Source organism: Empidonax traillii, unplaced genomic scaffold (assembly GCF_003031625.1).
Source record: "Empidonax traillii isolate 1590-97213 ecotype Southwest subspecies unplaced genomic scaffold, ASM303162v1 scaffold1124:size387931, whole genome shotgun sequence".
NCBI classification, from domain to species: domain Eukaryota; kingdom Metazoa; phylum Chordata; class Aves; order Passeriformes; family Tyrannidae; genus Empidonax; species Empidonax traillii.
The window spans coordinates 111988-132707 of record NW_020956317.1 but is presented as its reverse complement, the minus strand read 5'-3'; the positions used below and the strand labels follow the sequence as shown (position 1 = coordinate 132707).

The 20720-nt window shown below is 47.7% G+C and overlaps 1 protein-coding gene across 1 annotated transcript in view; it reads left to right on the top strand.

Annotated features, from left to right (window-relative positions):
* DOCK5 (dedicator of cytokinesis 5) overlaps window positions 1–20720 on the top strand; it is a 56510-nt gene that overhangs the window by 6216 nt on the left and 29574 nt on the right. Inside the window, exons 2-14 of the mRNA XM_027905125.1 lie at window positions 5959–6042; window positions 9804–9844; window positions 10757–10812; window positions 11611–11707; window positions 14433–14581; window positions 15183–15318; window positions 15457–15614; window positions 16381–16462; window positions 16910–17039; window positions 17659–17731; window positions 19102–19244; window positions 19875–20000; window positions 20557–20706. Coding sequence (XP_027760926.1) covers window positions 5959–6042; window positions 9804–9844; window positions 10757–10812; window positions 11611–11707; window positions 14433–14581; window positions 15183–15318; window positions 15457–15614; window positions 16381–16462; window positions 16910–17039; window positions 17659–17731; window positions 19102–19244; window positions 19875–20000; window positions 20557–20706 — 1425 coding nt within the window. The remainder of the gene's footprint in view (window positions 1–5958; window positions 6043–9803; window positions 9845–10756; window positions 10813–11610; window positions 11708–14432; window positions 14582–15182; window positions 15319–15456; window positions 15615–16380; window positions 16463–16909; window positions 17040–17658; window positions 17732–19101; window positions 19245–19874; window positions 20001–20556; window positions 20707–20720) is intronic.

The window sequence follows — 20720 nt, the reverse complement described above, 5'->3', positions numbered from 1 at the left end:
TTTTGGTTATTTTTTTTTTTTAATTATTATTTCTCAAGCATCAGCTTTGCTTGGGTGCTGGATATTCAGGAGCAGGTTGGCTCCTACCCTGATTATTTCTCCACTGGCTCACAGCACTCCCTTTCACTCCAGACATAAGCTGAGACAGCTAATGTAGATTAATTCCTTATCTGAGCTTAAAATCCCCAAGGGCCCTTTAGAGTGAAAATAATAAAAGGAGGGGGGAGAGCCCAGTGAAGAAAATGTCCCAGTGAGAGACCTGGGTGTGTTACCTGCCTGCAAATTAAACCACACGCTTGGTGGGGGTCAGTTGGGGTTTGGCACCTCCAGAGAGGCAAAACAGCCTGTGCTGTGCTCCTGCTGTTGCTGGTGCCCAAATCAGCGTGTTTAGATGTATTTCCCTGCCCTGTTTGCAGTCCAGCTGCGCTCTGAGAACCGAATCTGCTTTATTTTTACACCTTTTTGCGAGGAACGTTTGAGGGGAAACGACCGATGGGAGTCGTGCAGGCGTGAAGACATTTCTCTTCTGGCTCGTAATCAGTGTGTGTTTTGCTTCCAGCAGCCCTGAATGGTCTCAGTTTGCCTGATTTTGAATGGCAGGAGGTCTGATGAGCATCCCTGGGCTCTTTGGTGTGGAGCTGCCCCGTGGGTTTGGGCCAGAAGAGCCCGTTGGATCAGCCCCTTGTGTAACCTCCCCGAGCCATCCCTGTTCCCATGGGCTGGGCTGGGCAACTTGTTTGCTCTACAGCAATCCAGGCTTGAAGCGATTAAACCCTGGAGTCCAGAATCTGATCCAGTCAATGCTGGACAGGATTAGCCAAAAGATAATGATGGCTGAAAACCTTCCCCGGGCCCAGAGCTGGAAATTAGTTTGATTTAAGGCTGTTTGTGCAGGACAGACTCTGCAAGCTTGTGATTGTCTGCCTGGGCTATCTCCAAGATGATCCATTATTCGGGGGAAAATCAGAAAAATCTTAGACTTTGATCAGCTTTGATGGGGCAGGTTGGGGTTGATTTGATTTGATTTGGGGTTGGTCAGTGGAATAGTCTTAGGTTGGAAATGGAAGTGTTGGAAACATGTAGGGGACAGCGGCTCCTCCTGCTTTTCTTGTGGTTCTCCAAAGGAAGAAATGAATCTACAACCCAGCAGTTACAGAATCCAGACTGGAAAGGCCATGTCACATCCTCCTGCACAGGCAGGTGGTGTCATTTAATCCCATTTTTAAGATAACCCGACTTTAAAGTGCTGAGAACAAGTAAAACGTGTTTATGTGTGTGAGACCAGCCTGAAACAACAGGAACACAAGATGTTAAAAAGCCACAAAACCATGGGATCATGGAATGGTTTGGGTTGGAAGGGACCTTAAAGATCATCTCATTCCACCCCCCCTGCCATGGGCAGGGATGGTCCCACCTCGAGCTCATCAGAGGTTTGACTCTGAAGTCTAATTAATGATGGCTGTTAATTCCAGCACTTCCAGCTGCATAATCCTGTTATTCTGGATTATTTATGCTCAAAATGCTAAAGCAGCCACTTGGGACTTTGTAGAATTGAGAGTGAATCTCAGCATCAACCCTTGAGCAGTGGGGAATTTTTTTTCATAACCATCATAAAATGTACATTTTTCCCAGGGTTGAACCACGACTTACTTTTTTTTTTTTTTTTTTTGAAGAAGCAGAAGCAGCCTGACATCTAAACCTTAATTATTCCATTCTCAATTTTTTCAGACCCAAATTCCTGGGAAGTTACAAGACCGTTTTTGCTCCAGAACATCAAACAAGCCTTTGTTCCCGCTAAGAATTAATTCCCGGGGCAGCTCCTTGTTTTTTAGAGAAAGCCACTGTGTTTTTGGGGGTGTCTTGGCACTGGAGAACATACCAGGCTCCTCCAAAGGGGGATGTCCAAGTAGCTATGCCATTTTTTTTTTAAAATATGGGGTTTGTCACAGCATAAAAAGCAGGGGGGGCTTCTGTTCCCCTGCGATGGGGGTTGACTGAAAGATGGGCTGAGATGGAGCCTGGTTGTTGCACCAGCTCTGAATGTGAGTCTTTGTTCCCAGGAAGCAAACCCAGCCCTCTCCTATCAGATAGGGTGAGGGCAGGCTGGGGGGAAGTGGGACATGGCATTTGGAAGTGGTTTATCGTGTCTTTGTGATGGGGTGGAGGGGAGGGAGGGAAAGGGGAGGGGGTTGGTTATTTTGAGCCAAGTTTAGAGATAATGGATCTTGCAGCGGCTGTGCTTTTCAGGCCAATAATCCACGTTTCAAATGCACTTATTGAGAGCAGGATTCCCTTTCATTCTGCTTTGAAATGCACACAAAATAGTGTGTGACAGGTTCTGCCTCGTTCGCTGGGGTTCGGGCGGTTTAGCTGAGCTTCGCTTTTAGGACAGTCTTGAAAATGAGTTAATTCTGGGGGCAAAAGGAGTGTGGGAATTAATAGCATAGTGGAATCATAGAATGGGTGGGTTTGGAATGGACTTCAAAGTGCCAATCCAGTGCCACCCCCTGCCATGGGACACCTTCCACCAGCCTAGGTTGCTCCAAGCTGGCCTTGGACACTCCCAGGGATGGGGCAGCCACAGCTTCTCTGGGAATCCCAGCCCAGCCCCTCCCCAAGCCTCACAGGGAAGAATTTCTTCCCAATATCCCATCCAAAGCTCCTCTCAGTTGGAAGCCATTCCCCCTGAAACTGCTGCGTCTCCCCCAGGTTCCACCGAGATCCAGCTCAGGCTCAGCGAGCTGCTGACAGACCTCCTGCAAACTGAGGCAAAAAGTGAAGCTTTGTGGGGTTTTTAAAGTGCGTTTTGGGGGTTTTTAATTTGTAATATAATTGTACTTCTCGTTTTCTGCCCCGTGCCCAGCACTGAGGCTTCGTGCTGTGCAGGTGCCTCGTGTGGTGTCTCCTGGATCAGGAATGAGTGTGCTGGGATTGATCTGGTGTCTTCCTACAGCTGGAGGGGGGAGTGAGACAGCTAAACCTGCTCTTCCCATCACGCTGCTGCCAAACTGTGCCTCCTCAGAACCTTCCAGCTCTCCACTCTTATCCCTCAGAGCCCTGGAAAGCCCAGGCTGTCCCGGGTTTCCTTTGCCCTCCGTGCTGTCCATGTTTGTGGGATGGCTCTGGGTGATTCCAGCATCCACCCCCACCTGTGCAAGGCCTGTGGAGTTCCTTCTTTATGCTTTTTGAGGCCTCACCTTCAGCCCTGTGGCAGGAGAATTGCATCTTATCTTCAGCTCATGACTCTGGCTGCTGTCATCAGTCATAAAGTTATCTGCTGCCCTTTGCCAGCGCTCGCTCCTCTGACCTTCCCTCCTCGTGGATTCCATTTCTTACACTTCCCACTGATCGAGCTTGGAGGGCTGTGAACTGAATAACATGAGATGTTGCCCCTGGTCGTGCTCATCCTTGAACAAACCCTCCTTATGGATCGTGTTCTCCACTCCTGCCTCTTTATTTAGCTTAAATTTGTTAGACTTGAGTGCTGCTTTTCACTCAGGATGATAAAAGGAGCGGGATCAGCACCCCTAAAGTGAATTTCAAAGGACAGAATCTCAGCTGAGGTTTAGCTTGAAGCAAAAAAAAAAAAAAAAAAGACTTAACTTCAGATATTCCTGCAAATTGGAGGACAGAAGTCTCGGCCTTATTTTCCCTTCTTGCTGCTCTGTCGGGATTTAAATGGAAAGGGTTGATTTTTTTTTTTTTTTTCATGCCCTGTTTGTTGTGTGTGCAGTTTCCTCTTGCTTTCAAGTCTGGGAGAGGTCAGATTAAATACACACGCTGAGGGAGAGGCTGAGCTGTGCAGATGACTGCAGATGGGACCAGCACTGACTTCCAGCAGCAGGAAGCGCCAGTCGCGAGCAGCGAAGCTCCCAGGGAAAATATGCCAGCAATTTGTCTCTCCTAACCTTGGGCAGAACCACTGGGGAGGAGGTTTTTGTGGTTTATGCTCTGCCTTCACTCACTCAGTCTGGCCAGGCGAGATCCTACCAAATTGCCTCGTTTTGAAGTGAATTCCTTTATTTTGAAGTGCCGCACGTTGGGGGTGTGAGACCTGTCTGGTGCAGCAGGGAGAGGGAAGGGAACTGCAGAGATGAGTTCTCTGGCTCGTGGCTGTTGTGATCTTGGGGAAGGGAGCTGGGGAGTTGTCCCTCTTTGCTCTTTGCTTTTGAATTAACTCTCTGTGCTCTCAGAAGAAAGGCTGCTCTGACGCCCGCCCACCTTTCCCTCGGACCCTGGTGCTGCTCAGGCTGCTTTTTGTCTGCAGCTCAAGCAGCAATTTAAGGGAAAAATGCAGCCTGCTATTTCTATAATGTCTTGTTTGTGCCAGAGAAACCCGAGGCATCTAGAAATTGTATGGAGGAATCCCTGGTGTGTGAGAGACGTGGCTGGGGAGCTGTTGGGATGAATCCAGAGGAGGCCCCGGAGCTGCTCCAAGGGCTGGAGCCCCTCTGGAGCCCCTGTGGGAGAGCTGGGGGGGTTATCCTGGAGAAGAGAAGGATCCAGGGAGACCTGAGAGCCCCTTGCAGGGCATAAAGGGGCTCCAGGAGAGCTGGAGAGGGACTGGGGACAAGGGGTGGAGGGACAGGACACAGGGAATGGCTTCAAACTGCCAGAGGGCAGGGATGGATGGGATATTGGGAAGAAATGAGTGTTGGGATGGAATTCCCAAGAAGCTGTGGCTGCCCCATCCCTGCAAGTGTCCAAGGCCAGGCTGGACAGGGCTTGGAGCAACCTGGGCTGGTGGAAGGTGTCCCTGCCCATGGCAGGGGGTGGCACTGGGTGAGTTTTAAGGTCCCTTCCGACCCAACCCATTCCACGGTTCATCTTTGGCCATAAACATTTATCCACATTTTTCTGCAACCAGAAACATTTATCCGCATTTTTCTCCTGTAATTCTGTTGGAAAACCATGTGGTGGCTTCAATGCCAGGTCCATGTGTGTGTGCAGGCACGAACTGGTGCCTGTGGGAACACACCCTGCCCCGCAGCACAGGAAAAGAGGTGTCTGCTTGTGAGCAGGGTGGATATCAGACCCTGCAGGGATTCACATCTCCTGCCTCTCTGTTGGGCTATTTATAGTGCCAATGTTGGAGAGAGGGCAGCTCCTGTCTGTGAGATAATTTCCTGTGTGGTCACCCACAGTCATTTGTGCTGGAGCCTTTCCAGGAGGCAATAACTGCTCATCCCGACGGAAATGATGGTGACTTTATGACAGGAGAGCTCCACTCTTTATATATTTATATATATATATATATATATATTTATATATATATATATATATTTATATATTTATATATTTATTTGTTTCATTTCATTTCCCACACAGAGCCCTTCAAATCCAAGCCTGGGGCAGCCTGAAGGATTTTCCCAAAGTTTCTGTGATTTATTTGCCTTCTTAAACTTTCTCCTCCTGTCTCCCTCTGCTTTGCATCCTCCAGAAAGTTCCAGAGAAAAGGCAGTGGAGAAGTCTGGCCTTCTGGATTTAATCCTATTCCCCCCTGGAAAGCTGATGAGATCCAGATTAGCTTTGTCTTTGGGAGGGATTAAATTTGTGGAGAACCTCAAGTTTTCCTGCTAAAATTGGGTCTGGGCTGGGGAGAGCTTTGAGTAGCAAATAATCAAGAGTGTTTTTTTTCGTATAGAATAATAGGGGTGGGTTTTATCAGGACATCAAATTTAGGGTGTTTCCCAACGTTCTATTAATTAGAGCTGTAAAAAAAAAATGATAATTACTGACTTGACCCCTGACACCTGAGGTTGGGGTGACCTTTGTGGGCAGATTGTTGGTGAGGTGGGAACGTGCAGCTTGTTCCCAAGGAACTCCCAGATCCGTGTCCTGGGTGGAAAAATGGCTGTATTAATATTCTGGCCGTGAAGAATAAGATTCCTTACCTGCTCCTCCCTCATGCTTGTGTTTTTCCTGTGTTTCTCCCTGGTTTTGCTGGTTTTTTTGTAGCCATCTACAACTACGACGCCGTGCAGGACGTGGAGCTGTCCCTGCAGGTCGGTGACACCGTTCACATCCTGGAGATGTACGAAGGTGGGTCCCCCATAACTCCCAAACTTCCAAAAATGTAGCAAATCGAGGTTATTTTCCTGAAATAACCCGAATTTGGGATCTGTGTTTCCCACTCCTGCCGTGCCCAAAGCTGTTACACACTTTGTTTGCTGCGGGCACTCGAGTTTTAAAACACTGTTAAAAAGGCGGAAAATTTACCATCTCTTTTCTGTTCCTGGCAGGGTTTGTCAAGGTAAGATTTCTTTATATCTCGAGGCAGAACTACAAGATAAAAGAAACACTTAATTCTGGCTGTTCATTCCTGTTTTCACACCACACCTGTTTGCTTTGGCTCCTCTTTGGGCCAGGCACTTACATTGATCACATTAAGTGACCCAGCTGGGAAATAATAATAATAATAATAATAATAATAATAATAATAATAATAATAATAATAATAATAATAATAATAATAATAATAACTATTATTATTGTTATTATTATAGTTTTTGTTGTTTTTAAAGTAGCTTTTAACTTGAATTGTTTGTTAGCTGTTTTTTTTTTTGGAATGGAGGTAGGGGATGAAAGAAAAGGAGAGGGAAGGTGTGATGGTTTCTAAAGTAATGTTTTAAGCTCTTGAAAAAAAAAATAAAATAAATTGAAACAGCGCTTCCAAAACACAAATTCAGTCGCCTCCACCAGCGGGCTGGGTTTGGAAAAGCTCTCCCAAAATCCCTGCCGGGGGGGAGGGGGGGAGCAGCAAAGTGCTGGTTTAGCGGTTTGTTCTTGGCCAATTGTTCTCTTTCCACTTGTCCGTGCCCTGGGAACACCCAGGCAGCTCCTCCGTGTCAAAGCACATGATGTTGCTGATGGGTGTTTTTTAAACCCTGCTGGGTGTGACTGGGGCGGGTGTTTGGGGGGCAGAGGGAGAGAGGGAAAATATCTGTAATAAGAGGGAAAATATCTGCGTGTGACAGGCAAAATATCTGTATATAATCCTGCTAATTTCTGACTTGATTCTGCAAAAGGACACAAGAAAGAGGGAGTGTCAGGAAGCAAAAAAAAAAAAAAAAAAAAAAATTACCCCCATGATGAGGATGTTTCGTATTTGCCAAAACTTTGGGGTGTTTCTTTCTTTCCTTCTGTTTTTAAGCAGCCTCGTTGTTTAACCCCCCTCCTTGTAACCAGCTCTTTAATAGGGAATGAACACCCAAATAAGGTCCTCTCTTTTTTTTTGGCCAGGGTGGAATTTTCTCCTGCGGGAGAAAAAGCGCCTGTAAATGGTTTGGGAGGGTGAGCGTTTTCAGCTGGGCGAGGGGGAAAGCGATTGTTTTCACAGGCAGAGCCATCAGCGTGCAATCAGCCCCCGTGTCTGAGGCACCAGGGGAATTCCTGCGGTCCAGTTGAACCCTTTTCCCACAAAATCCAGCCAAAAACTCTGGCCAGACCTTTGTGAGCGTGCAGGGGGGAAGGTGGGGATTGTCTCGGAGATGGGAACTCTGCTGTGGGTCTGCCCTGATCTCCCATAAACCCATCTCAAAAAAAAACCATCTCAAACCCCCCAGTTCTGTTGTTATATCCAATTTTGGGGACTTCACTCCTTTCTCCTCCTGGGTTCCTCAGCCAGGTGTCAGAGGGAGGGATTTGGGCTGGTCCAGCTCAATCCCAGGAATTCCCAGTGCACGGGGTGTTGGGTTTTTGGTGTTAACAAGGAACATGTTATCTGAGTCTGGAGGGGCTGGAGACACAACACTGATGGAGCTGAGACCCTGGGGGAGAGGAAGGAGCAATAAAGTGAATTAAAGTGGTGGCAGAGGGGGCTCTGCTGGGCTGTGAGGTGGCAGAAGGGCACAAGGTGCTTGTGCAGAATTCCTTGTTCCACTTGATAACAAGATAACGCAGCGTGGGCTTCTGCCAAATATTCAGCTCTGCACACGCTGCAGAATCCAAGGAGAGAAGGAAAGTTGCTGCAGCCAGAGTGCTTTGGGGGCTGGTTTGGTGCAGGATTTACTCTCTGGGCATCTGTCCTTGAGGATGAGCTGGGAGGATATGTTGCTGTTTAGGGGAAACTCTTATTATTTATTATTATGATGATGATGATGATTATTTCAGGGAGGCTGTGGGAATGGCCAGGTCGTGAGGAGAAGGAATGTGTGCTCACACACCGTGGTTCTCACCGGCTTCTCCTCCTGCTGAAAATGAGTTTACACTGAATTTCTGCCTGGTTTCAGCCTCTCCTCTGAGCCCTGGGCGTGGGTGAAGCAATCCCTGTGTGTGGGGGGGGTGAGACAGGACATGGCCCTGCAGGAGGAACCTTGTGGTTCAACCCATGACCTGGGCTTGCACCACCACCCAGCATCAAACCATTGCAGTTGGAATGGTTTTTTTTTTGCATAGATTTTCTGGTTCTTTCCCACGCTGCATAAAATCCACGTAATGGAAGGTAAAACTGAGGACCTGATCCCTTAAAAAAAAAAAAAAAAGCAAAACCCACAAAAAACCAAAAAAACAAAACCCACTCCTCCAAAGCTTAGGCAGATTTTGGGGAGCTTTTTGTAAGAAGAAATCACGTCATCCATCGACCACTGGCAAAAGGTGCTGTTCCTTTTTCCAGGTATGGGCGAGGTTATTGACAACAGGAGCAGAATTCCGGTAAAAAAAAATGGCACGAGGTGCTTGCAGAAATAGTTTTGCATCATCAGAGACAAAGGGGGGGTTTATGCAATGGTTGCAAAATATTTTACAGGCATATGAGGTCAGTGCCAAGAGGGCCATCTGAGATATGAGGAAGTTGTGCTGTGGAGGGGCTGAAAAGTGTCAGATGGAATTGAGATCACTGGGAAAACACTCCTGGCAAATTCCACGGGCTTTGTGTCGCGCCCTGAGTAACTTGGACTTTACTGTTCAATTAATGACAACTTAGATAAAAATAGAAGCTAAATCTTCTCATCCCTAATCCAGTACCTGATCCATTGGTCCATGGTCAATGTATAATCTTATTTTCGTCCTGTTGCAAGGAATGGAATTTCTTCTTTCCTCCTAAATTATTACTGGAATATTGGAGTTCATGTGGTGGAGGAGCCTTCTCATTGCTACAGAAAGGGGACAAAACTGCACTTTGAAAGGAAAAAAGACCAAATACGACAAGATACACACAAAAACCCCCCAATAAAACACAAATATAACCACTCTAAGCTCTAGTTTGTGGTCGAGGGGTCTCAAATCTGTGGTTCTTCATGGGAGATTCTTTGCTAATTATATGAATATTTGGGGAGGGGGGGGAACAACAACAAACCCCACAAACAAACCAAACCAAACCAAACCCCAAATAGAGCAGCCTCCCCTCCTCTCCTCTCCTCTTCTTTGCCTGATTATTCCTGTAAATCCCTTTGCCTTCTTGGTGCTGCCACTCAGCTGGACATAATCCTGTGGGATCAGGGGGGGCTTGTCTGGCCAACCCCAACCACCCTCCACGAGTTTATGGACCACAAACCATCCCCTCTGCGCTTGCTGAGGGTCTGGGGGTTGAGTTTAGTTTTTGTGCAGGTGGAACCTTAGGGAATGAGTCAAACCTTGGAGTTGGGGCAGTGGAGAGTTGAAATGTCTCAATGTTTTCTTGGCTGGGGGTCAGTGAGAGACCAACACAAAGGGACGTGTCCACTTGGAGCAGATTCTTCTCCTCAAGGAGATTCACAGATATTTGTTCACAGGGTCAGTAGATTGGTGATGTGAATTAACACTTGTTGTTTGGTTGCTGTGGACAGGAAAACCATAAACACAGATATTTCTGCTTCCTTTGCCAGGCTGGTACCGAGGATACACCCTCCGAAATAAATCGAAGAAGGTACGACCTCACTTTTTCTGCCTCTCATTATTATGCCAGACCCCCTCCAATGCTGTAATCTGCTGTATTTCTTGTCTTAATATTGAGCAGGTCTCCTGGCCATTGTGTCCTTTCCTTTAGTGGCAGAAAAAAAATGCCCTTGGAGCAAAAAGTTTCAGAGCCATTGGCTGGATATTCCCCCTCTGGAATCACGACTAATGCAGCCTGAACTCCCAAAACTGACTGTTCCACATCTGCATCCACGAGTTCATTGCTTTATTGGAGCTGGACACATTCAGCATTAGCTGTGTTTAGTGGTAATATCAGGGTTTTGATTTGGCTTGGAAAATATTCCAGGAATTACACATAACCTGGATCTCAGCCAGGCTGCTGGAGGTTTGTGGATCTGGCCCTGAAGCTGCAGGGAAATCTGGTTTCCCAGAGGATTCCTGGCACCTCCCTTGTGGTAGCATCCCTCAGTCTCCATTTTTTTTTTTTTTTTTTAGTCATAAAAAAGGAATGAAAAGGGAACAGAAAAGGTTTCCTGGAAAGTTTCTCTTAAATAATGGAAATTTGGGAGTTTCTGCAGGTGCTGGGGGAGCTTTTCTGGAGAGACACAAGTCCAGGGCAACCTGGCAGATGACCCCAGGAGAGTTTTGTAGCAAGGACAAATGAGTATAATTGACAATTTGCAGGAATTTATCACATTTCAGGCAGGAAGATGAGTGTCTTTAGAGGGGAAACAAGGAATTGCCTTCTCTGAGGTGCCAAATTATCAAATCCAGTGCCCAAACGTGGACCCCTCAGTGGCTTTTTCTCCTGTGGTACTGGGGCATTTCTTACCCTTTCCCCCTTCTTTCTACTCAGTGTATTTCTGTCCTGTCACAACCCACAGTGTGACTGATTTATTTGATTTCTCTCTTTATTTTTTAGGGCATTTTCCCCGAGACATACATCCATTTGAAAGAGGCCATCGTGAAGGACCGGGGGTAGGTCGGCACCTCTGCCATTCCATTGGAAACCCCCCCTCTCCCCCCAAAAAATACCCAGCTGGAAGAGCTGTGGTTGGGGTAAAACACTCCTGGCCTGTCTCTGAGCAGGGTTTGCCTCCTCTGCCAGACTTGCAGGCTTGCATGGCTTGGTTTTCCAGAGCACTGACATCCCAGAGCAGTTGTGGGATGGGGGCAGGAGGAAAAGGAAGGGTTAAGGAAGCTCTGCTGGACCAGTTACGAGTGAGGCAGGTCCATCGAGCTCCATTTACCTCCTCTGGGGACTCCTGCGAGTCATAACAGCCTCCTGCTCCCAGCCAAGGAGCCAGCAGGAGTGTGGATTCCTTCCTGTCTTGGAAAACATTGCAGGAAATGACTCCTGGTTCAGTTCCTAGAGCTGAGTCTCTGGTCATCAGAGGGAGAGGAAAAAAAGCAGTGGCAAAGGGAGAACCTTTTATGAAGTGCTCTTGTATTTTTGTTTGTCAAGTAACTGTTAACCACTGCAAGTGGGGATTCTTCCAGATTTTATTTCCCTCCCTTTATTCTGTTTCTGGAATGGATGCATTGGGAATAACAAGACTGAAAGAAGCCTTGTGATGAGTGTGCAGCGTGTGTGTGTGTGTGTGCTGGAGAACATCTTCAGGCTCTTGACATCCTGTGTGAGTGAGTGAACTCTGTGAAAATATCCGTGTTCATCAAAAAAAAAAAAGGATGTTTGACTGCCAAGTTTTAACCATGAGTGTAAAACCTTCCTTCTGCTTTCTCCTTCTTTTTGTTTCTCCCCCCCCCTCTCTCCAGACAACACGAGACGGTGATTCCCAGCGAGCTGCCCCTGGGACAGGAGCTCACCTCCACCCTCAGGGAGTGGGCAGTCATCTGGCACAAGCTGTACGTGGTAAGTCCTGCTCAGGGGTGGGCGTTTCATCACGAAACTGGGGTGAGATGAGCCTGGGATGTTCCCAGAGCGGCGTTTTAACACTCCCAGCGTGGGGAAAAGTGGCCTGGAGGGTGGCTACGAGTGCTCTGCTCCCCGCTGGTGTTGGAGGGGTGAGGGAGGAGGTGACCCAGGGAACCATCAGGTTCTGACACACATTCTGCAGGTGTTGAACCCTGCTCTCCTGGAAGCACTGCAGGGATTTCAGTTTAACAGCCTGGCTGATTCATCCTCACCCCAAAGTGCCCCCAGCCCAGGCAGGCAGAGGATGGGAAGAGATTCAGGGCTCTGTGTGTGCTGGGCAAGGTTGGGCTTGTCAGCACCTTCCTTTGAAGCTGATTATTAAGGTGATTTTTAAGGCACATTAAAGAGTCAGGCTTGGCTTTTCTTCGATCAGCAGCGAGTTCAGCCTGCATAGCATGCGCTTTAATTAAGATGGGAGAGTTGAAATCAGCTCTAAATCACTCAGTGCACCCAGAGCAAGTTTTCCTGTTGGAGATCTCACCAGGCCACAAGTTCATTTTGTCTGTGTGCCACGAACCCACAAGAATTTGTTCCACCCTCTTAATTTAATGAGAAGCTGTATGGGGATGGAATTACTGTGTGAAAAGAGAGTTTTGTTCCTAGCCTTTATTTTAAATTTATTATTATTATTCCTGAATAACTTTAGGATTGTAGCCTCAGAATCTTTTTTTTTTTTTTTTGAAGAGCAGAAATCTTTCATGTTCTTTGTGCTTTAACCAATAGAAGTCCTAAAATAGGCTTGGAAAATGTTGTGGTTTGAAATGGGTTTGAGTTTATTTTCCCTGCAGTGTGTGTATTAAAAGAAACAAAAAAAGGCTAAAGGAGGAAGGAGGTATTTGAGGAGAAAAAGGAAACATGAGGGGATTTTTTTTTTTTTTTCCTCTTTGGCAGCATTTAATTTCACTTCTTTAATTCCTGTGGGTTTCGTTGCAGCAGTGGGTTTATCTCCCCTGCAAAATAAATATAAAAATAGGGGAGGGTTTTTAGCTTGATTTGGTTAATAGGAATTAGCTGTGGAGGTAACTCAGCTGGTGGAACATTGAGGTCTGCTCTGTATTGCCCTGAAAACTCTCACAAATTGCCTTTTCTTTGCAAGTATTTTTATGCAAGGACACTTTTTTAAAAAAATTTGTTTATTAAATATATCTCTTTGTTTATGAAATGTATCTCTGATATCCTCCCTATAGCAACTAAAACCTCTTGTAGCCTCTGTCAGCCCCTCCTCGGTCCCTCAAATCAAAAGGGAAGATGGTTGTTTATAACTCCCTTTAGATTTGGGAGGGGGGAAACGCGAGTGATTTATACAATTCACGTTATTTGCAGAGACCAGAATGGGGAAATCACTGAACTGAGTTTCTCTTTCTGCTCTGGGGGAGCAGTTTGGGGTTTGTAGTTCAAAATTACCAGCCCTGGTGCAGTCACACCCCAGTCAGGACCAGCAAGGAACAACCGGCCAGTTCCCACTGGCTGTGGGCGGGATGGAGCCAGAAACCTCTTGAAAGTCGTTTTGGAGCTGAGTAACCGTAATCATTGTCCCAGAAACTTCCAATCTGTGGCTTTTCCCTGTGAAAATGAGCTGCTGGTGGCACTCAGAGCCATCCTCACTCTGTGATGGCAAAGACTGGACTCTCTTTTTAATGGTGTAAATTATTTGCCTGACACTTTGAAAAGCTTATTTACTTATCCAGGCACATCCTGCTGCAAAACAGGGTCGGTTTCCACACCCCCATCCCACGTTTTAATTACAGCCTTGCAGCTCCAAACTGCAGGAACGAGGTGCACAGATGGGAGCGATTGTGGTAGGGTGGGACCAGTAAGCAGCAGGAGGAGAGTTATTGTCATTAATTAAGGATGGTAACAGTAGGGATGGCGGGAGGAAACCCTTCAGCAGGCAGGTTTTGATGTCCTGTTCAAGTCGGTGCTTTGTAGGACCTGGGGGCACTGGGGAGGTGGGGCCTGGGAATCCACTCAGTGATGGTTTTAGAGTGTTTTTTGGGCAACTTCTGACGTGGTTCTGAGCAGCTACAGCTGCTACAGCTGGGGGAGGGTGTGAGAACGTGGGGTGGGTCAAGATCTCCCTGTGAGCAGGGGCAGGAGCCAAGGGGGTGGCAGGAGCTGTGGCAGGAGGGGGATTGTTGGGGTGTCTGTGCAGGACCAGGGGTTGGGCTGGATGATCCTGGGGGTCCCTTCCAGCTCAGGATATTCCCTGGTTCTATATCAAGCTGGCATTCCTGTCTCAATCCACCAGAACACCCTTGTTGTGGTCATTCAACATCCTCTCTCTGCCCTGCACATTAAATTCCCCATCAGAGCAGTTTTGAAGTGCTGGAAAGCACCAGAAGCCTATTTTTAGTCTGAGGGGGGTTTTCTGCAAAAAAAAAAAAAAAAAAAATGTCCTGGGCAAAAGTAAAGCCCTTAAAGGCACTTAAAGATATTAAAGACACTTAAACCTTGGCAGTGCAAAGCACTGGAGAATTCCTTTCTGGGGTCTGATCTTGCAGGATCACACAGTGGCTGTTTCTCAGGTGTTTGTAGTTAAATACAACCTGTGAGATTCTGCAGCTGAGGGCAGTTCTGAGCTGATTGAGCTGAGTGGTTTCAGGCTTTCCTCGTTTCAAATTGTCCCTTTTTGTTGTTTGTTTGTTTGTTTTTTTCCCTGCAGAACAACAAGACCACCCAGTTCAGGCACGTGCAGCAGCTGACCTACAGCCTGATAGAGTGGAGGTCCCAGATCCTCTCAGGGACCCTTCCCAAGGATGAGCTGGCTGAGCTCAAGAAGAAAGTCACTGCCAAGATCGACTATGGCAACAGGTAAATCCCAAATGCCAGGAAATGCTCGGTGTGGGTGACCACCCACTGAATTGGGCTCGGATTTTTTTTTCCTTGCAGAGGCAGCTTTGAGTGCCCAGCATGGTGGGACTGCCTGGCACGGTGGGTTTGCAGCACTTGGTTCCTCCTGTGCCAGAGATCTCTTGGGCTTGGCAGGAAGGCTCACCTGCCTGAATTCTGCATAAATCTGGCACTTGGTGGCATTTCCCAGGGAGCCCAGTTTGTGCCTGGTTGGCTGGAGCCAGGATTTGGCTGCTGGTGGTGAAGTAAATTGCTTTATCAGCAGCTGAGGAACAGGATTGTGTTGGCCACCCAAAGCTCCAGCTCTGACTGGTTTGCACAGGAGGGGGAATGTCTCCAGAGCTCATCTGTCTGCCTGTCAGACTTGATTCAATAAGTCAAATAAGCCAATTAAGAAGAAAGCTTATGGCAGGGGATGATAATCAGCTGGGTAGATAATACACATCCACCTTCTAAAACAAAGCCATTCTTGCCAGGAGTGGGGTGGCTGTGCAGTCCTGTTCGGTGTGGGGGTTGTGCTCTTTGCTGCTCACAAACTGGGCCCTCCCTTTTGCCCCCTCAGGATCCTGGGCTTGGACCTGGTGGTGAGAGACGACAACGGGAACATCTTGGACCCGGACGAGACCAGCACCATCTCCCTGTTCAGGGCCCACGAAACAGCCTCCAAAAGGATTGATGAAAGGATCCAGGAGGAAAAGGTGCATGTCCTGCCACTGGGCTGCCCTCTCCAAGTGTCTGTACATCCCCCTGTGGAGGATGTTGTGCTCCTTTGGCAGCACGAGTGGGTTCCCGTGCGTTTGTTTTTAATGCGATTAAAAATTCCCGTCCCTTTGCAGTCCCTGCAGCAGAATCTGGACCTCAGAGGGCAGCCAATCTTCAACTCCACCCACACCTACAGCCTGTATGTGAACTTCAAGAACTTTGTCTGCAACATTGGGGAAGATGCAGAGCTGCTGATGAGCCTCTACGACCCCGATCTCTCCAAATTCATCAGGTGGGGGCTGTTTTTTAGCAGCTGACAAGCAGTTCAGTCATCCTGGTGGTCCTTTAAAGAAGCCAGTAGAGGTTAGAAAAGAAGATCCAGCAGAGAAGTTTTTCAGTTCTGTGGTTGCTGCCTCAGTGGGGGGAAAATTATTTCTGATTAATGTGGAATCAAATTCAGCTGAGATGGGAATTCAAGGTTCTGCCTCCCCTCCTTAAAGCTGGGCATTTCTGAGATACATCACCCAAAACCCCCAGGTTGTCTTTTTCATATTCTCAGCTTTCCCTGCTGTGCTCCCAAGGCTGGATTCAGTTTTGATTAATTGGTCAGTTGTTTCCCAGTAAATCACGTCCACACGTGATGTTTGGTGTCCAGGCAGTGCAGGGTCACATCTGAGAGCTGGAAATTCTTTACTGGTAGGGAAGATGTGAAGAATTTTATCAGGGGAGCAAGTCTGTGTCAGGAACACTCTATCTCCACCACTGGGTTATCAGGTGTGGAAATGCAGTTGGAATTACACAGGGAGGCAGATGGGCCTTCACCCTCCTCTGAAATGAGTCACCTCAGAGTCATTTTGGAATAAAAGGCTTTGGCAGAATCCTTCAGATATTCCCAAAAGATCAAAATTCACCTCAGTCATCTTGGGATAAAAGATTTGGGCAGAATCCTTCAAATATTCCTGAAAGATCAAAACTCTTTCCAGCTTCTGCCAGGAAAAGGGAATGCCAGGTAGTTGATTTATTGACATTTCTTTTTTTTTTATTTCCTTTGTTTGCAGTGAGAATTACCTGGTTCGTTGGGGCAGCAACGGGATGCCTAAAGAAATTGAGAAACTAAACAACCTGCAGGCAGTCTTCACTGTGAGTGCAGGGAGTGGAGGAGGAATCCTGGAATGCTTTGGGTTGGAAGGGATCAAAAAGCTCACCCAGTTCCACCCCCTGCCACGAGCAGGGGCATCTCCCACCAGCCCAGGTTGCTCCAGGCTGGTCTTGGACACTTCCAGTGATCCAGGGGCAGCCACAGCTCCTCTGGGCAAGCTGTGCCAGGGAGGAATTTCTCCCCACTATCCCATCTATCCCTGTCCTCTGGCAGTGGGAAGCCCTTCCCCGTGTCCTGGCACTCCAAATGTCTCTCTGCCCCTTCCCTGCAGGCTCCCTTTGGGTCCTACAAGGACCTTCAGGGCTCCCTGGAGGCCACAGCTTTCACATTTACAATCTCCCAGAGTGTCTTTCTCTGTCTCTCCTTCCATCCCTGAAGCAGAATTTGATACCATTTCATTCCAACCCCCTTTTTTTTTTTTTTCCCAGGACTTGAGCAGCTCCGACCTGATCCGCCCCAAGATCAGCCTGGTGTGTCAGATCGTCAGGGTGGGGCACATGGAGCTCAAAGATGGCAAGAAGCACACCTGTGGGCTCAGGAGGCCCTTTGGGGTGGCAGGTAGGACAAGAGCCAGCCCATGGAGAGGCTTCCAGGGGCTGGGAAGTGGGAGGTGTGGGCTGGCTGTGTCAGCAGAGCCTGTGTGCCCTGCCAGAGTCAGCATCTCTGCTGATGCCAAGCTATAAATAGCCCCCTCTGAGACCTCCAATGAAGGTTGTCCATGAGGATGGAATACTCATTGGCACCCAATTCCTGTTTGATCCCTGGGATCTCCTGGGAAAAAGACTTGAAATTTATGGTGGAAAATTAAATAAATGAGCAATAATGGCATTTGATTGTAAATGGAATGTCTCTGCTGTGAAATACCCGAGCCCCACCTGGGTTTTTATCCCATTTTCACACTCATGGGCTGAGCGAGGGAAAAGCTTTCATCAGTGAAAAGGTGCTTTTTTTAAAAAGCTGAGATGAGGGTGGTGCTCCCTGTTGGGAACCCCAGAGTGGTTTGGGCTGGAAAGGACTTTAAGGACCACCCAGGGGACACCTTCCACGAGGCCAGGTTGCTCCCAGCCCTTGTCACGGGTGACACTGGCCCCGAATGAGCCGTTGTTATCTCCATTACGAAAGGGAAGAGCTCTCTGGGGGTTCTTCAGCAGCAAGTGATGATGTGGTGTCGTTGCAGTGATGGACATAACTGACATCATCCATGGGAAGGTGGATGACGAGGAGAAGCAGCATTTCATCCCGTTCCAGCAGTAAGTACTGGCCCCAGAGTTCCCAGCTCTGGCTTTTTTTGGAGCCACTGTCCTCTGCAGAAGGACAGAGCTGGCTGGGAGCCTGGCAGGGCTCCAATCAGCCTGCAGCACAAGCCAGCTCTTGGAAGGGAAAGGTTTCTTGTTGGTCTCCTGGAGCCTTTGTTCTGCTTTTCTGTGTCTCCAGGACGGGCTGAGTTGCTCGGGGAGTTTGGGCAATCGGTGAAATTTCCACCTGGGAGGGCAGAAAGAGGAGCACAAAAGGTGCAAAATAACCTTGGGGAGAGGTGGAGGAGACAACTTTTGCAAAGTGTTTGAGGGCTGGGAGGCAAGAGTCTCAGAAACCCCTGAGCACAGAGACACATCTTGTCCCTGCTGGGTGGTTCCTGTGCCTCTTCCCTCTCCAGATGTCCAGAGGGCAGCAGGGAAGGGATTTTTTTTTCCCAGAAATGCCACTGAGTTCTGCATTCCTGCAGTGCTGGTGAGCCTGGTGGGTTCTGCCTTGCTCTGAGTGCCCGCTGTTTTTGGCACATTCCAGGAGCTGAAATGAAGCTTGTTTGGGTAGACCCAGCCATGTTGTTACAGTCCTAAATACAGCGGTGCCAGTGTTCCAGCCCTGTGTTATTACAAGGTATTTTCAGGGGAGATTTTGTTCCCCTGCCCCTTCAGGGCCTGGAAGGATGGGTTTTCCTTTGCAAAATAATTTCAGTCTGCTACTTTATGGTTGGATTTTTTGTTTGTTGGGGTTTTTTTAAAATTTCTTTGGAAGTTTTTGGGGTCTTTGTTTGCTTGGAGGTTTTTTTGTTTGGGGTCTTCCTTTGTGTTTTGGGTTTGTTTGTTTGTTTGTTTGTTGGAGCTTTTGTTTGTTCCTTTTGGGTTTTTTGTTGGGTTGGTTTGGGAGTTTCCCCCGTTTTCCCTCTGCTCTAATGAGGCTGAGTTTGAATGCACAGCTGGGCACCTCTCCCAGGATGGGAGATGATTTTGTGTGTCATTATTGCTGCAGTGAGGTCAGGTTCGAGATCCAAAGCTCAGCAGATGTGGCTCTTCATCACTTGTGATCTCACAGCAGTCATCAGTTCTATTAATTTGCCACTGGTTAATCTACGTGGCCTCGTAGGGACCAGCTCTCAGGTGCAGCTGCACTCAGGGCTCAGCTCATCAGCTCAGTGTGACTTATCCTAAGCCTGATGTGTTTCCTGGTTTGAGAGTTTAAATGTATTTCCAGTGGCTTTGTAGGTTAAGAAGTAAAAAATCACAGGGAATCCTTAAAAAAAAAAAAAAAAAACAAAGAAACCATTCCCCTGGAAAACAACCAGCTGTTGGCCAGCCCTCTTCTTGCCCAGGTTGATGTTGGCCTCTGCTGTCTGATTTAGGATTGCCATGGAGACCTACATCAGGCAGAGACAGCTGATCATGTCCCCCCTGATCACATCCCACGTGATAGGGGAGAACGAGCCCCTCACCTCTGTCTTCAACAAAGTCATTGCTGCCAAGGAGGTCAATCACAAAGGACAAGGTACAGCCCCCCTGGGGGATAAAACCTGGGCTGGGGAAGGGTTCCCCTGCCTGCTGAGGAAATAAATGCCCTGGGGAAGTCCAGAGATCAAGGACTGGGGGAGTTTGTTCCCTTCCCTGAGCCAAACCTGTGTCCTTTGTAGGGGTTGTCACCCCAGCAGAGCTAAAAGGAGATGAACCCAGGAGCTGTTCTTGAAGGAGAAGAGCTGCTCCAGCTGATGATTTCCATGCTGATAGTGCAACATTTCTAACCTAAAACTGTCTGTGTGGACATCAGATCCTGTTGGGTGAACGTGGCTGCGTGTTCTGTGAATGGCTTTGGGTTTAAACTGAATTATTCAGGATTTTTCTGCCCTTCTCTGTGTGCGTGGCCTTTGCTCAGATACACTCAGGATTCATCTCAGAAAGTCTGTGTTTCACTTCAGAGAATCTTCTTGCCCAGTAAAGCCTCCCTCAGCATTAGGGAGGTGCAGAACTGGGCAAGAAAGAACCAGCTTGGGATTTTTAAGGAATTGTTGCACAAAGGTCTCAGGAAGAAACATGTTTTTATAAATTTATAAAATTCATGGGGTTGTACCTTTTTTTTTATTTTTTTTTTTGCAGTAAACAAGTGTTATCTTCCTTTTCTCAGGCCTTTGGGTCTCCCTGAAGCTGCTCCCTGGGGATCTGGCTCAGGTTCAGAAGGATTTCTCCCACCTCGTAGACAGATCAACTGCTGTGGCTCGGAAAATGGGATTCCCCGAGATCGTCCTTCCTGGTAGGTCCCCCGTACCCCTACAGAGGGAAAGAGCCAGTTAAAATTCCAGAATTTCTGCTGTAAAAAAGATCTATTTTGAAGCTGACTGAAAACTTCCTTTTTTTCCTCGAATTTCCAGATGATTTTTAATTTTTTTGTCAAAAGGGTTTCCTTTCTGATTGAAAAATGGTAGCTTTTTGGAACAAAACGTCCTTTTAGTCAAAGACAATTTTGTTGCGTGTAGGTATGACCCTGTATAATCCATTCTAAGTGGATTTAACCCTGTGGAGCTTGTTATGTTCAAAGAAATACATAAGGATGGAGGTTTATAGAAAGGAAAATGGTTCATTTGAAAAGGATTTTGTGGGATTTGAGGTGGAGGTGAAGTGGTGGGGTGCTGGGTGGCATTAAAGGTCCCTTCCAACTCTGAATATTCTGTGAATGACCCAAAGGCTGAGAAGAAGACGAGGGTAACGTGTTCCCCCAGGCTGTGAAACGCCCACCTGGAAAACTGTGTGAGGATAAAAACCCTCCTGGAACGAGGGGAAAAACCCTCACGGAACGCTCTGGCTTTCAGGTGACGTTCGGAACGACATCTACGTCACCCTGATCCAAGGGGAGTTCGACAAGGGCAAGAAGAAGACCCCCAAGAACGTGGAAGTCACCATGTCCGTCCACGACGAGGATGGAAACCTCCAGGAGGTAGCAGGGCCTCTTTGGGTCTGGCGTGACCCAAAACCC